The sequence below is a fragment of the Quercus lobata genome, chromosome 5, assembly GCF_001633185.2.
Source record: "Quercus lobata isolate SW786 chromosome 5, ValleyOak3.0 Primary Assembly, whole genome shotgun sequence".
Classification (NCBI taxonomy): Eukaryota; Viridiplantae; Streptophyta; class Magnoliopsida; order Fagales; family Fagaceae; genus Quercus; species Quercus lobata.
In genome coordinates this window covers 46523672-46539983 of record NC_044908.1, presented here as the reverse complement: position 1 = coordinate 46539983, position 16312 = coordinate 46523672, and the positions used below count along the sequence as shown (strand labels likewise).

Below are 16312 nucleotides of genomic sequence, written 5' to 3'. Positions count from 1 at the left end.
TAATTTTAATTATAAGTTTATTTTTTGAAAACAATTGTAAGTTTAATTTAGAACCAATAACAATTTACCATATATGATTTAGTACGAAAATGTTGTATAAGCAGCCCTTCTCATAAATAATTAGTCCCAAACCAATTGTATGCCCAAATCCAAAAGCTGACTTGGCAATAGTTGATTGCTCCTAAACTTACTAACTCTAAAGTCTAAACCAAAACACAACAAAAGCCAGTGCCAACGAGGTATGTTTCTATTCTTACTCTACCCATAAACATGTGAGAAATGAGAATCAGAGTCTCAATTGAATTGAATTCCTAAAGAAAAGAGTATAATAAGAAAAGAAAAACAAGAAACGAAAAGAATAGCTTGGTTTTGTGTTCGTGTTTGTTTAGTAATGGCTAGCGAATCCATAGTGGTGTTCGCGCAATTCCAAAGCGCGGTTGACGAGGGTTTCTGGCACCGCTTTTCTTCTCTCAAACTCAACAAGCTCGGCATCGACGACTCTCCCATTCCCGTCACTGGTTTTTACCACTTCTTCTTCTTCGCTCTTTATTCTTCTTTTCTTTTGCATCACCTAATTAGGATTCAGGTTTTGATTACTATTTTTTGTTTTTTTTTTGGGTAATAGTTTTGTATTTGTGAAGGTTTTAATGTCTCATCGGATCATAATTTGATCATATGAATTACTAACTAGTAGAAATAGTAATTCAATATTGTTTCTTATTTGAATTAGTACCTTTGGTCATATGTATTGGTGTCCCATATGATGTTCTAATTGGTGCATTAGGTCACTTGGGTCGTTAAAACTTTGTTTTTTCGGGGGGAATTTATGTTATTAGATTCATTTGTGTGAATGTAGAATTCCCAAGTATTGAATGGTGCCTTATGAACAAGAATTCAGATTTTTTTAGTGTAACTAACCTTCCTGTTTGTGCAAAAAATATGAATCTTATGTCTCATAAACATTTGCTTAATGTGTTGTCTCAAATCATTATTAATTAAACTGGTAAAGTCTTTCATTGTCAAACAAGGGACCTGGGTTTGAATCCCGCTTACATAAAATAAAAACCCCCATTGATTTGTTGGCATAATGGTAAAGAGCAAGCATCTTGGAGCGGATACCTTAGGTTTCAAATTGTATAGTATCTATCAAAAAAAGTAAATATATTAGTGAGAAACTAACCCTTATTTGTTTTGTGATATTTTGTTGTAATCTGGGGTACAAACTGACCTTGTTTTGCAGGTTTTTATGCTCCTTGCTCACATCCTCAAGTATCAAATCATTTAACTCTACTAGCTGAGTCTTTGCCTTCTGAATCGAATGAGCAATCTTCAACAGCTGCCACAAGTGGTGGCAACAGAAACAGGTGCCCTGTCCCAGGCATTCTTTACAACACGAATACAATAGAAAGTTTCCATGCCCTTGATAAGAAGAGTTTGCTAAAGGCAGAAGCAAAAAAGGTGCTCCTTGTAATAGGTTTAGTTCCTTAATTTTATGTGCAATCAGTTTGTACTCTGTAGCTCAATTTCTAAGATAAGTGCCGATTAGCAATTATGGATGTAATTGTTGTGTAACTTTATTGAAAGTATAAGAATTCATTTTGACCAACTGTGTATGAAGATCTTACATAAAAATTTTCCATCTTGTTGATATTTAGATTTGGGATGACATTCATACTGGAAAAGCTGTGGAGGATAGTGCCGTACTTTCAAGGTTCCTTCTTATCTCATTTGCAGACTTGAAAAAATGGACGTTTCACTACTGGTTTGCTTTCCCTGCTCTGGTGCTTGATCCTCCAGCAACCTTGGTTGATTTAAGGCGAGCTTCACAGTATTTTAGCTTAGAAGAGGTGCTGAGACTGATAATTGTTGGAAACTATTTTAAAATGAGAAGCTAACTATTTTAATTAAATTACGTTGTTCATGTTTGATTGTTTTTGTAACATGCAGGCAAAATCTGTTTCAGCGGTTTGTAATGAGTGGCGAAAGTCAAGCTTAACAGCCGGTAGATATGCCTCCTCATTATTTTGAACTTCTTTTATTTATTTTTTTAAGGAAGATTATCTCTTATTTATGTTCCTGTTAATGTATGCTCAATTTGTCCGATGCAGATGTGCCCTTCTTTTTGGTCTGTATTGATCCAAATTCACTAGCTACGGTTAAGCATATAAAGGATTGGGAAACCTGCCAAAGTGATGGTAACAAGGTTTGTCTATGACTCCTCAAGTTATTTGGAATGCTTAATGGGATTTTGCTACTAGAAATAGCTTTATGTGGGATGTTTAATTGGTGTGATTTTCTTAAAGCTACTATTTTTGCTATTGGCAGTTGCTGTTCGGTTTTTATGACCCATGTCATCTTCCAAATAATCCTGGTTGGCCTCTTCGCAACTTTCTTGCACTTATTTCTGTGAGATGGAATCTCAAGTCAGTTCGCTTCTTGTGCTATAGAGAGAATCGTGGTTTCGCAGATTTGGAGTTGTCCCTTGTTGGTGAAGCCTTGATTACAGTTCCACAAGGTAGAGCGGCAAAAACTGGGTAACAGCTCTTTTCTGATTGATAGTTACTCTCCCTCCTTCTGCAGTTTGAATTTGTTCTGTTTACCTGACCTTTATAACTTATTGTTAGTAATGGTTTAGGATGGAGGGATCATCAATGTTTACCAAACGCAGTGGGGTGGGAACAAAACAAAGGGAGGCAAGTCTCTAGGTGTATTTGCCTTGCTAAATCCATGGATCCAACTAGGTATGGCTTCATTAGTATCACTCTATTGTCGATAATGGTATTGTTCGAATTGTTACTTAGCATTTTGAGACATTCTATCTTCAGGTTGGCCGTATCTGCAGCAGATTTGAACTTAAAACTAATGAGATGGCGTGCTTTGCCATCTCTGAATTTAAATGCCTTGTCATCTATGAAGTGTCTTCTACTAGGAGCAGGTACACTTGGATGTCAGGTTGCTCGCATGCTTATGGTAAGAGCTAAAATAATTTATGATTACCGTATCTGATTCTATCTATCGGGTGATAAAATAATATGCTTATTACAGGCTTGGGGTGTCCGGAAAATTACACTGGTTGACAATGGCCGGGTTGCTATGTCGAATCCATTGAGGCAGTCCCTATATACATTGGATGACTGCCTCAATGGTGGGGAATATAAAGCTACAGCAGCAGTCAAAAGTCTCGGTCGGATATTTCCAGCTGTGGTAACTGATTTTACCCTTTGATGGTTTCCTATAAAAGATGTTTATTTTTCAAACCATGCATATGTTCCATATTTCATTTTACAGGATGCAGAAGGTGTTGTGATGGCTATACCAATGCCTGGGCATCCTGTGCCTAGCCAAGAAGAGGATAATGTGCTTGAAGATTGTAGGCGCCTGCATGATTTGGTTGATTCTCATGATGCTGTTTTCTTGTTGACTGATACAAGGGAAAGCCGGTGGCTACCAACACTTCTTTGTGCCAATACTAACAAGGTCTGCTCTTGGTGTAATCGTTGTTATATTTGGCATTGCATTCTCCAATAAGCTTGGTTCACGTCTTGTTCAGGTTGATTTATTTGATCAACTGCAATAATAAGGTGTATTTATTTAGAAATCAAATTCCCTTGTTTGCAGATTACCATAACTGCAGCTCTAGGATTTGATAGCTTCTTGGTAATGCGCCATGGAGCTGGTCCTTTTAGCTCTAATGATGAAAGGCAGAGATTGGGCTGTTACTTCTGCAATGATGTGGTTGCACCAATTGATGTAATATTCTAGAAAACCTGAGATCTGATTTGTTTTTTATGTTTTATTTATAACAAGATCACCCATTAGTCCCATGCTCTTTTTGCAGTCAACTGCCAACCGCACTTTAGACCAGCAATGCACAGTTACACGACCAGGACTTGCTCCAATTGCTTCGGCCCTCGCTGTTGAACTTTTGGTGGGCATCCTGCATCACCCTCAGGGGTAAAGCCATGTGAACAGATCTTGATTATTTGTTACTTTTATGAGTTTTGAAATGATTTTTAGTTGACCTGGCATTTGGGTGTTCAACTGTACACATACAGGATATTTGCTGATGGTGAGCTTGCAAACTCCAGTAATAGTGGAAGCAGTGAGCAGCCTCTTGGTGTTTTACCCCACCAAATTCGAGGTTCCCTCTCTCAATTTTCTCAGATGACACTTGTGGGTCACTCCTCAAACAGTTGCACAGCTTGTTCCAGCACAGTAAGTTTTGCTTGCTCATTTGATTACTTCTTCCTAGCACCACTTTTACATCTACTTCCTCCACTTTCATCAGTAACTTCAATCATCCTGTACATGGGAGGTTTCTCGTATGTTCTTCACCTTGGAGGAAAGAGGAAAAGTTCTTTCTTTTATAACTTAGTAGACGTGTGAGATGAAAGTCTCATGCATGGTTTTGATTTGAATGAGAGAAAATAGATTCTACAATATACATGGTGGGTTTCTAGTTGAGATATTAATGAAAAGCCTGCAGTTTAGCTATTGAATCAAGTCAAAGTAAATGGTTGACAGAGAGAAAGAAATAAGAGAGAGAAATAGAGGGTAGGAAGTGGAAACCGATCCTTTCATATTCCATATCAGTTTAATCAGTATCCAGGTACATCATTGTATTTATAGAGGCTTACTATCAATGGTTTTTAAGTTGGGTGAGATTAGCTCACATGCTGAAGAGATTAACCCATGTGCTGAATAAAGTAAGCTACCTAGCAGATGCTTAACTGAGTCTAACTTGTTAACAGACTAATCATCAATAACAAACAAGTTGTTACAACCAGAAGTAGTTGCACAGACAGTTTCAAATGAAAAACGGTTACATGAGCTGTTAAGCAGTTTGACTGGTATCCTTATCCCCCTGCAAACGAAAGGGCACAGAAGGGACCATGAGTTCGTCTTCAACAATTCGAAACACTCAGAACCGAGCTCATTAGTAAAGAGATTCGCAACCGGATTAGAGGTGGCAATGAATTTGAAAACTAAATCTTTGCAAACCATACACTCTCGAGTGAAATGGAAGTCAACCTCAATATGTTTCGTTCAAGCATTAAATGTGGTGACGCAGGGCAATCGCCAAAACGTTTGCACACTAGATCCAAGGTGCAGTATGGAGAAAAATGCCTAAATTCATGAAGAACCATGCAAAGCCAAGATACCTCCACAGCCGTATTAGCAAGGGAATGGTATTCAGCCTTGGTGGAGTGCCGATTGAATGGATCACCAACCCAGTTGGCATAAGCAAAGATGGAAAGATGGAGAGAGCCAGGTTTGAAGTGAATACCATGACAAAGAGTACCCTTGAGATACCAAAGGATTCTCATAGCAGTGATAAGAGGAAGACCAGTTGGAGCTTGCATAAATTGGAAAAATTGATTCACAGCAAGGTAGAGATCAGAAAGTGTAAACTCTAGATACTACAATGTTCCCACCATGCTCTGATAGGGAGAAGGATCAGAAAGTAGAGTATCATCAAGAGTCTTGCAAGATATCAAACATATTATGACGATTCAAGGTGTTTGAATCATACTTTTCTTGATGAACGAAAATACCCAAAGGAGAGGACTCAATTTGTAGACCCAGAAAATAGGTTGAGAGGTTTAAATCCTTAAGTTCGAAAATGGACCCCAACTGATGATTTAAACTTGTAATGAAGTATCATTGCCTGTAAGAATGATGTTCTCCACGTGGAGAAGAAAGAGAGTAATGGAGTGATCATTTCAATGGATTAATAAAGATGAGTTAGCAGTAGAGGCATGCAACCTAAGGGTTTTTAGGTGAGAAGTAAACCTCTTAAACCAAGCTCAAGGTGCTTGTTTGAGATCATATATGGACTTATGAGGTTTACACACATGATGGTGATTCTCAAGATCAATGAATTTATGAGGTTGGACCATATAGATCTTTTCCTTTAGATATTCATGCAAAAAGGCATTCTTAAAATCCAATTGACGAATAGACCATTGAAATTGGACAACAATGGATAAGATAATGCAAATAGTAGCAGGTTTGATAACTTTTTTCATTTTTCATTTTTAGCTAGGTAAATAGGGGGAGGGGGGCTGGTGGGGTTTGAACCCCATTGCCCAGGTACCACAAGAGGTACTTGGACCACTGGGGTATCCATCGAAATCCAGTAGCAGGTTTTATAATTGGGTTGAATGTTTCAACAAAGTCCAAGCCAGGTTGTTGATGATAGTCTTTGGCTACTAATTGAGCCTTAAAATGAGCAATGCTGCCATCCGGATGCCGTTTTAATTTGTATATCCACTTGCATCCAACAATTTTTCTTGGATGGCAGAGGAACTAAGGACCAAGTACCTTGTTTCTGTAAGGCTATAAATTCAACCTCCATTATCTGATGACACTGAAATCTTAGAAGCAATAGCATAATAAGGAGGCTCAGTTCTCAAATTGTCAATAGTGGATGAGTGAAAGCATTTCTTTTTAAAATGCCCTACTGAAAAACATGTTTGCATAAGGTGTGTAGGTAATGGAGGTGGAGCAGGATAAGGAGATGATGGTACCAAATGCAGTGAGGAAGTTGATATCGAATTCAAGGAAGAAGAAGGAATGAAGTTGGTGGAGGGAACAAGGAAGTGGACTGAGAGCAAGGCATAGCAATCAAAGAGGACGGAGGAAGTGACTGAGAGGATGATGGAATTGGACCAAGTATAGAAGGAATAGACAGGGAAGAATAAGGGAGTTGAAACCTAGTGTTGGATTATGATGAGGAGGAAGGTGGAGGAGAAGTAGAATCTAGATGAGTAAAAGGAAAAGAGGATTCATCAAATATAATGTCCTGAGAAACAAAAATTCTGTTAATAGGGAGGTCTGAAAACAGATGTCCTTTGGAATTAATGGTGTATCCAAGTAAAATACATTCCTTGATTTAATTTTCAAGCTTGTGTGTATTGTGAGGAGTGAGGATGAAGAAGAGGATAACAAGAACACCCAAATCTTAAAAGAGGTGTAACCTGGTGGGGTCCCCAAAAAAAAATTCCCATGGGGAATCAAGAAGATGTCAGTGATGACAGCATAAGATCAATATGAAAAAGGGATATTTGCTTGAGACATCAAGTTAAGAGAGGTTTCAATTATATGTCCATGTTTATGCTCAACAATTCCATTTTGTTTGGGAGTATGTGGACATGTAATTTGATGGGTAATCCAAGAGAAGAACATAGGCTTTGAAACTCATTACTAATATTCACTACCACCGTCTGAATGTAAAAATGAATTTTGGTTGATGATAAGTTTCTGTAATGGCTTTAGATTTAAGTTTGATAGAGAATAACCAAGTACAGAAGGTAAAATTATAAACAAAGATTACGTAATATCTTAACCATTAACGAAGGTGATAGGTGCAGGATACTAAACATCACTGTGAATTAATGGAAGAGGAAATGTGGATTTAAAACTAGAAGCATCAATTGGTAATTGAGTCATTTTACAACAATGTTTCTTGATGAAAAATTTTGAGCTACAGAATGCCAAGGAAATATTTCAAGAGCATGCTTGAGAATTCTATCATGTGGGTGGGCAAGACGATCATGCCAAACTTGATTATTGACTTTAGCACCAATGGAGGCAGGAGACAAGAAGGAAATAAAAAGCGAAGAGGATTTTTCACTCTTGCATTTGTTGATGAGTCTCCTCGTAGATTTGTCCTGAATAAAGAAAATATCAACATCAAATTAGAAAGAACGGTTGTTATCTCTGTATAACTTATGAATGGAGAAAATATTAGATACGATTATAGGGATCCCAAGAATGTTACAAAGTTAAAAGTGTGTGAGGGGGTTCTAAGTTGAGCATCACTGAGATGTGTAATGCTAAGTCCTTGACCATTACCAACTGAGACTACCTCCAAGCCTTTCTACTCATTATGGAGAGAATGTGATAAGTGGCACCAGTGTCACTGAGCCAAGATTGCTGCTCTGTAGTAAAGAATGCATGTGCAGCAAGTTTTTCTGGTGGCTTTCGGCCTTGAGAAGAGTTATCCATCCTATGATAACAATCTAGAGTAATGTGGCCTCAGATCTGACATGTTGTTGATATAAATTACTGCCAGAGAAGTTTTGATAGGAAGGTTGGGGATTGCTGCAATGAAAATCACTGTTAGAATTGTTATTAAAACCATGACCTCGACCTCGACCTCAACCTCTGTGGCTTGTTGATCTTCCACGCCCTCTATTGTTTGGTGAGTAAGAATATTGTGTTCCATTTGCACTGAAATTCTTGTTGCCATTTGAGGTTGCTGTCATGGCAATGAGATGAGGATGTTTCAGAGATTGTTCCTTTGAGAGTAATAAAGCATGAAGGTCTTCGAAAGCAAGGGGCTCATTTATGGTTCAAATAGCAGAACGGGAATAATTTGATGAGGCAGCCCCTTCAGCATGATATATTCTAATTCCTCATCATCTATGTGCACGGATGCTGCTGTCAATTTATCTCGGGCTTCCTAGATCCGTTGAAAGTAGGCAGTAATTGAATCATTCTCCTTCATATTGTATAGCTTGCCTTTTAGTTTGAGTATATGAGATCTAGAAGACACGTCGAACACCTTTTGAAGAGTTTCTCATGGACCCCAAGCAGTGTTTTTTCCAACAACCCATGTCAGAGCTGAGTAAGAAAGTGTAGAATATATAGCAATGAGAAGAGCTCGATCCTTAGCAATCCATTGCAGATATGCTGGATTCTCTTCTCCACCGTTGTCTTGTAAGTATTGCTAAGGACATTCAAAAGAACCATCCACAAAACCAAGCAAGGAGAATGCTTCAAGAATAGAGATCATCTGGTGTCTCCATAAGATATAATTGGAGTGATCTAGTTGTACTGGTCTGAGATTAGAAATATCTGAAAGAAGGAAAATAGGGCTTTGATTCAAAACGTTGCATTCTAGTATATACTTGGCAAAGTGTGGCTCTAATACCATGAAAACCTGTAGTTTAGCTATTGAAGCATGTCAAAGTAAATGGTTTGAGAGAGGGAGAGGGAGAGAGAGAGAGAGAGATAGAGGGAAGGAAGTAAGGGACTGAACCTTTCGTATTTCACATCAGCTGTACAGTATTTAGAGAGGCTTACAATCAATGGCTTTGCAGTTGGGTGAGATTAACGGACACGCTGATGAGATTAACCCATGTGCTGAATAAACTAAACTACTTCACAGATGCTTAATTGAGGATGGTTAATTTGTGCATTTTGTCTTATAACTTGCTTTTGCTCTTCTTGTTTTTATTTATTTATTTATTTAATGGTTTCTTTTCAATCCTTTGTTTTTATTAATATACATCACAACGAATTGTTCAGGTGGTATCAGAATATCGAGAAAGAGGAATGGAATTTACCATCCAAGCAATCAATCATCCTACCTATCTAGAGGATCTCACTGGACTAACTGAGTTGATGAAATCAGCCAGCTCCTTTAAACTTGACTGGGATGATGATGATGATGACGATTGTATTGAAATTTGAGGAATTCCTTAAGCTGAATTGCATTATTTTTCAATTAGTATCAGACTAGGTGCTTCACATGTGGAGCCTAACTTAAATCTCTGATTGATTTGTTCACTTTATTTAGGTTCACAACCATTAGGTCAAATATGTTTGTTTAACAGCTTTCCGACCATAATCCAGTAGATATTTATAGGCGTGCTATCATCTGGTCTCATCCTTGTCATCTACTGGTATGATAGACACTTTGACGATGTATTTAATATGTGTCAATAATATTATTCAAATATTATTGTTGTCCATTACCTGTCTCTTTTTGTATTCTTTCAATTATTATTATTATTTTGGTTTTGTTTCAATGGCAAAATTTTGTTCATTTAAAAGAGAATTACAAAATTAGGTTGAAATATCACTGACATTCAAAGCGTAATTACTATGGTCTTTTAGACAAAGGCTCGTCGATTTGATTTGTGCCATGCGAAAAGGTTGAAGGTTTATATCGCAAAACGCCAAAACCTTATAAATATATATAATATACATTTTATAAGGTACAAAAAAAGAGAGAAAAAAGGCAGATCCCACGTAGAAGAAAACAGCAGTGACACGAAATATTGAGAAAAATTCACTTAACACTGACTGACTGACCCACCAAAGAGGCAAACACCAAAACATTTTTATTTTTACAGCATTTCAATATATATTTAAAATTTATACAACACAAGAATTTTGTTTTGGAATCAAAGAATAAAAAAGAGGAAAGTTGAAAGAGTTTATGAAATAAATTTACATGGGTAAGCATCAAGCACCTTTCTCTCCGGCCTTCTTCTTTTCCTTCTTTTTTCTCTTTCTCTATCAATTCGCTCATGGCTTATTTATTATTATTATTATTTTTCTTTTTTGTTTCTTATCTCCAACCTTATCTCAATCCCTTGGATCCTGTGTTTGAGTTTATCAACAGAGGTAACTCTAACTATTCAAATCATAAATTGTCTCTCTCGTATTTGTTTTATGATTTACTCATAGCTGCTCTCTGTCAATTAGTGGATTAGTTGGTAAAGCAGACTCCTCTGCAGCGTTCTTCTTATCCCTCAAACGCATGTCCTGTTTTCGTGTCCATCAATAGAGTAGAGTTGGCTGACCAAAAAAGCTAACAAAGAGATAAGATCAAATAAAATAGGGGCAAAAGACCAAACGACCTATGCTCTCTAACTGTTCAAATTAAATTTTTTTAAGGATAGTGTAAACCTATCTACACACAATAAACAAACCAACCTAGCTCTCCTTTGTCCGTTGCTTGGCTGTAAATTTGTTAACACGAAATAACCAAGCAAGGTGATCGACAAAAGCACTATTCACAAGCTCATTCGCGCTTTTTATATAGGTAATAGATAATTAAAAAAACTGCCTCATTCCTTGTACAGTACTAAAACCCTAGAGCCTCCACTATCTTTCTTTCTTTTTTTTCTTTTTTCTTTTTTTTTTCCTCCTTTATCTATTGATTTTTGAATTTCAAACTTTGAGCTTTTGTTATAAACCAAAATTTTAAATACTTTGAATAATAAAGAAAAAAAATCTTTAATTCCACTTATTTTTTAAAAGCAATGAAGGCAATGAGACTTATATTGTATACAACTTTGTAGGTATATCATTTTACTCTTAACACTTTTAGATTGATTTAAAAAAAAAATTATTTTAAGGAATCAAAATTGGTGTCTAATTAGATAAACCTCTTACTTTGATTAAATTAGACTCGGTATGAAAGAATAAATTATAGTCTGAGTTTATATTAGATTTTGTATGACAATTGTAGTTGTTCACAACTATATATTTATTTTACTATTAATACAGATTAATATATTTAGGTTTTACTTTAGAGATTAAATTCTATAAGGACGTGATATAAAACTCATGTTTTATCTCTCCAATCCTAACATGCCACATTATTTTATCACATATTTAAGAATAAGCACAATCATGCCTAATCAATTCTAATACCCATATATAAATTCAACCAAATTGAGAATTTATTGAGATATTATTAAGTGTGGCAGGATAATTGAATTTTAAGTAAAATACTAATGTGGCAAACACTTATTGGATGGTGTAAAACATGGGTTTTACACCCCCATTATTTCCAAATTCGGACTCTTTACTTTATATTGCCTTTTATATGTGTCACCCGAACTAAAATCTTGACCCCATCACTAGTGATATGTATAAAGACCATTAAATGCGGATAGACACTTCTTACTTTGAGTATGAACTATAGTGCAAGGGGTTTTTACCCCTCCCAACCCCTCTACTTACTTTGTGAATCAGAGATTTTTAAAAGATCAGTGAGGAGTGATCATAGCATGGATTAGGTTCTTAAATATTTTGATGCTTGTCTTGGTAAAATAAAGTCGAGTTTGGGGTTGCTATGAACTTATCTGTTCATGAAGATCTGTGTCCTCAATTTTGCGTTAAAACAGTCCTGGAATTTGCATGAGAGGAAACATAAGTTATTTTGGCATCTGTTTTTTAAATTTAGATATATTTCTAGTATAAAGAAGTCAAACAACAAAGCACCAGTGGTCTAGTGGTAGAATAGTACCCTGCCACGGTACAGACCCGGGTTCGATTCCCGGCTGGTGCATTTATTTTTCTTTTTTCTCAGAAATGAGAAAGCTTTTTTATTATTATTATTATTTTCTGTTACAGAAATGAGAAAACTGTAAACCACATAGCTGGTCAATTAGCAATAATATACTTTTTTGGTCGCTAATCAGGACTGCGCTAGAAGTGATAGGATCTCAATTCTCATGGAATTAATCATAGGTAGAAAATACATAGTAAATGGGACCATCATTATTATGGGTCCGGTAGACCCCAGAAGGTTAACTTCAACTTTAAGCAAGACTTGCACATTTTTGTCTCCAAATCTAGTCATGAAGATCTGAAAGACTTGTGACTAAAGGTAATCCCTTGTTTAATCTGCAAATAGCTTTTTTAAAACAAAAAAACAAAGCCATTCAAGTTCAAAAAGCATCATGAATTCTGTTTTGCTATATGTTTATTGGGCAATGCAAACACAGCCCTTTGGTAAGTTTTAGTGGAACTTCTTAATTCCATTTTCCCATGTACTCTCACATAGAAAATTAAACTTCAGTTTGGCAGCTTTGAACAAGCCAGCAGCACTATTTGATTTGATCCCTGCCTAAATTTGTGTCTTGGACTACCTAGTTGGTGTATTTTACAAGTAATTGTAAAGTTTCTGGCAAGCCAAAAATGCTTCTATAATTCTGTCTCAATGGTTTTCAACCTAAAGAGGGCATCATAGCAACCATATGATAGTTTGACCACAAGGCAGGTGATTGTGTCAAATTTTCAGAAACAACATCAAAAAATTTGCTAAAACAAATCACGTAACTACTTTACTGTGTGTTTGACCATGACTTTTAAATTGTGTTCTAACATTTGGCCGAAGTTGGCAAGCCAGAGCTTGGCTACCAAAACACCAATTCAAACGTTTACTTTGCTCAATGACTTGAAAATTGGAAATGGAGTGGTCAACGATGAACTTGAATAACACTTCATTCCCGTGAAGCACGAAGTGAACTTGCTCCAAATTGTGATAACACAACTTAGCATGCATGTATAATATATTATAGAATTTCAAGGGAAGCTTCAAAAGGCAGAAAAAAGGAGCAGTATTTTTAAAAAGGGTAGGATTTGGAAGAGACTTAAAGTGCACCTCTAAAAAGTTGAGGTAGTGGGTTTTGCAAAATTATGTGTGATAGGGTGAAAGAGTCTAAAAATCCATCATACTAACATGGTCATTGGGGTAATGTCACCCTATCAAATGCTCTATCCTTTGGCAGTGCACTTGTTAGTTGTTGAAATTGACAATTTGTTATCATCTGACTGCTACTTCCACCTCTGCTTATACATTAGTGGAGTGTCCATATTTTTTTTAGTTACATTCTTTTCACTATCCGCACCTTATTGCAATTATGCCTGCCGATAGGCACATTACTAATGCCTCAATTTGATATGGTTGGCTAGTCTAGGCACTATCACTGCCAATGAAAAGATTTTGCCAGTTCTAAGGCATGATCATTTAATGAGTTAGAGCACCACACACGTCGGTTTGGAAATTGCTTATTTTCAATAGCTTATTTATATAAATGAGACAAAAAGTTAAAAACTAGCTTATTTTCAAAAAATAGTTAGATTATTTAAAATAAAGCTGATACAAAAAATAATGTGAGACCCACAAATAGTAGATTATTTAAGCAAAAAACCTAGCTTATAATTTCTTGCCAAACGCACTCTTCCACCCATTTTTTGAATATGACACTGATATCTAGTTCTCACCTCTTGAAGGCAGTTCAATTTATAGTTATTCAGATCTTCAGAAGGTAATAGTAACATGTAAAACCCTCTTTCATTAACATGCTTGTACATGATCATGTATCATTATCAAATCAATTACCAGTAAAAATAGAAGTGAATTGTTGTGTCATGTTTGTTCATTCTTCGACGGGGAAAAAAACAAAACTACAATCAATCATGATTTGTAAGTGATGCCCTGATGGGTCGCTTTACCAAATTACCATACCAACATTTAGAAAAGAATAGGAAAAATGGAGAAAAAGCTGCTGCTTGTTGAGGCTTGGCAAATGTTAACTTGAGCTTAAGCTTATGTGTACTTCTAGATAAATCTTGACTAGAATAAAGTCTTCAAATAAAAAGGAACAAATTTCAAAACCATTTAAGATCTTTTAAAATTCTTAAAGTAACTTTCTTTATTATGAAATTTCTAAAATTTCTATTTATTCATTTTGAATGAGTGGATTAAATTTTATAACTTATTAACATTTAAAAGAAAACATAGACTATCACAATTTTGGTTTATAACCAAATTATTATTGATATAATAAAATTCAATCTACTAATTTTAAAATAAATAGATAGACAAGATTTTAGGAATTTCACAGTGGATTCTACAAACTCTAAAGGATGATAATTCATTTAAAAACATTTGTGAGATGGTTTGATAAAAAAAAAAATGATTTGGATCTCATGCAAAAATTACACGGTGCAATTATCAAGTAATTGTAAAAGTTAAAAAAAAATTATGATACAAAGGCTGAGAATAAAAGTAACTTTTTAATTTTTAACTACATCCTAGCCATTACAAAGGAAAAAAAATTATTAACCAAGTTTTTTTTTTTTTTTTTTAATGAATAAGGAATTAACCAAGTTGTTATCACTACAGAATTTTGACATGTGAGAAGAAGATAAGATGAATCTAAAAGAGTCACTATCAAAGTGTAAGGATGATGGTGGTGGTACACATCATTCAAGCACCATTCCTTTTGTATTTTTTTTGGGCTTCAACAAGTCTAGGTTTATTACGATGCGTTTGTATAAACTAGTGGAAAACTGTATTTTAAGTTTAAAATCAGTGTTTGTATAAAAGTTATGAGGAGTTATGATTGCCAAATAAAATTTTGAGTTTTAAAAATGCTTTTTTTTTTATGCTCTTAAAATGCTTAACCGAATTAACCGTTAGCCATAAACCGTTTCTCTCTTGTTGTAGTAAACTATTTCACACGTGAAAAAATGTTATGGGATAGATAGAAGTATAGTGGTGTATGACGTGAAATTATAATAGCACAAAATCGAAAGGTCTAGTTAAAGAACTTCTCCCAAAACTCATACCCAAGATTTTTTATTTTTTTATATAGTGAAAGTTGGGTCAATAATGGTAATCTGGTTCACAAAGTGGTGCACTAATGAAAGACTCAATGTGCCGACTGCCGAGTAGATTCTTGACTAAAATGGTAGGCACGGCTACAATTTTAATCATATTGTTAATCCAATTTTTTGTGAATCAAATTTTATTTCATATGTGTGTGTGTGGGGCAAGTCTTATCTATGTGCAAATGGAGCATGTAGGATGCTAAAACTTTGTTCAATTATTTTCATTCAGATTCACGTTGGCGGCTCTTAAAGGCAACACACAATCAACCACATGGACTATTAAAGATGTGACGGTTTTTTTAATTTTGTTCTTTCTTTCTTTCTTTTGTATAAATGAATTTGGCCTAAAATTTGAATAATTCCTTCAAGTCAATGAGCCATTAAGTCAAGAACCAGTAGCACGCAGCCTTTCCGTATTAATAGTAAGCCAATTATATGCAAAACCTAGATACTAATTAAATTCTTTTTTTTTTTTTTTTTTTGTTGAGAAGAATTAAATTCAAATTTTTGATTGTATTGACCAAGTACAAAAAATATAATATTATCTTTTTTAAAGATAATTTAAGTTCAATAAAATTATATATTTGACTTTAATTGGGAAATTTAATGTATTGCACATGAGTTATTGTATCTAAAATTTACCCATCATATATATTTTTTTTTTTTTTTTTTTTTTTTTTTTTTTTTTTTTTTTTTTTTGAGTTCACTGGCATATATAATATAGAATAATATGACCATAAAAAATTAAAATTGCTGGGGTGGTATTTTATGACTGGTGCACAATAAATATTGGGGCAATAAAACAATGTGTGAGTGATGTTACATGAATCATAACTTGACATTATCTAATAATCATGTATCAAATATCAATTTCATGTAAAAGAAAAGAAATATTTTAAAAATATTATCAAATTTATTATATTATCATACCAATATGTATGGTATGTCGTGCAAATTTAACTATATTTAAATAATTATGATAAATAATTTAAATAAATATTTTATTTTACTTTAAACTTATTGAAAATTTCACTAATAGAATTTTGATTGGAGAAGAATTTTAAATATTTAAAACCTAGATGATTGAGTTTTACCTAAATTAACT

At 34.8% G+C, this 16312-nt stretch overlaps 1 protein-coding gene and 1 non-coding gene across 3 annotated transcripts; both read left to right on the top strand.

The window, feature by feature from the left end:
* Nucleotides 1-225: 225 nt before the first annotated feature.
* LOC115991485 (ubiquitin-like modifier-activating enzyme atg7) lies at nucleotides 226-9770 on the top strand. 2 transcript variants are annotated; one of them, XM_031115221.1, is made up of 14 exons: nucleotides 226-518; nucleotides 1241-1458; nucleotides 1656-1847; nucleotides 1948-2002; nucleotides 2109-2203; nucleotides 2326-2515; nucleotides 2636-2741; nucleotides 2826-2970; nucleotides 3046-3204; nucleotides 3289-3477; nucleotides 3619-3750; nucleotides 3839-3954; nucleotides 4056-4215; nucleotides 9316-9770. In XM_031115221.1, the coding sequence occupies exons 1-14, from the start codon at nucleotides 392-394 to the stop codon at nucleotides 9478-9480; spliced, it is 2049 nt and encodes a 682-aa protein (XP_030971081.1). In that variant the 5' UTR covers nucleotides 226-391; the 3' UTR covers nucleotides 9481-9770. The 2 variants fall into 2 exon arrangements, with proteins under 2 accessions (XP_030971081.1, XP_030971079.1); XM_031115219.1 differs by having other exon boundaries at nucleotides 2326-2534; nucleotides 2625-2741.
* A 2253-nt stretch (nucleotides 9771-12023) lies between these two features.
* Nucleotides 12024-12094, top strand: TRNAG-GCC. The gene has a single exon. It is a non-coding gene; the product is annotated as a tRNA-Gly (tRNA).
* Nucleotides 12095-16312: the final 4218 nt, after the last annotated feature.

Coding starts and splice junctions, on each gene's coding strand:
- LOC115991485 (XM_031115219.1), top strand. CDS start 392: ATGGCTAGCGAATCCATAGTGGTGTTCGCGCAATTCCAAAGCGCGGTT. Junction 2,742..2,825: donor AAATCCATGGATCCAACTAG/GTATGGCTTCAT, acceptor TTCTATCTTCAG/GTTGGCCGTATCTGCAGCAG. Junction 2,971..3,045: donor AGGTTGCTCGCATGCTTATG/GTAAGAGCTAAA, acceptor TGCTTATTACAG/GCTTGGGGTGTCCGGAAAAT.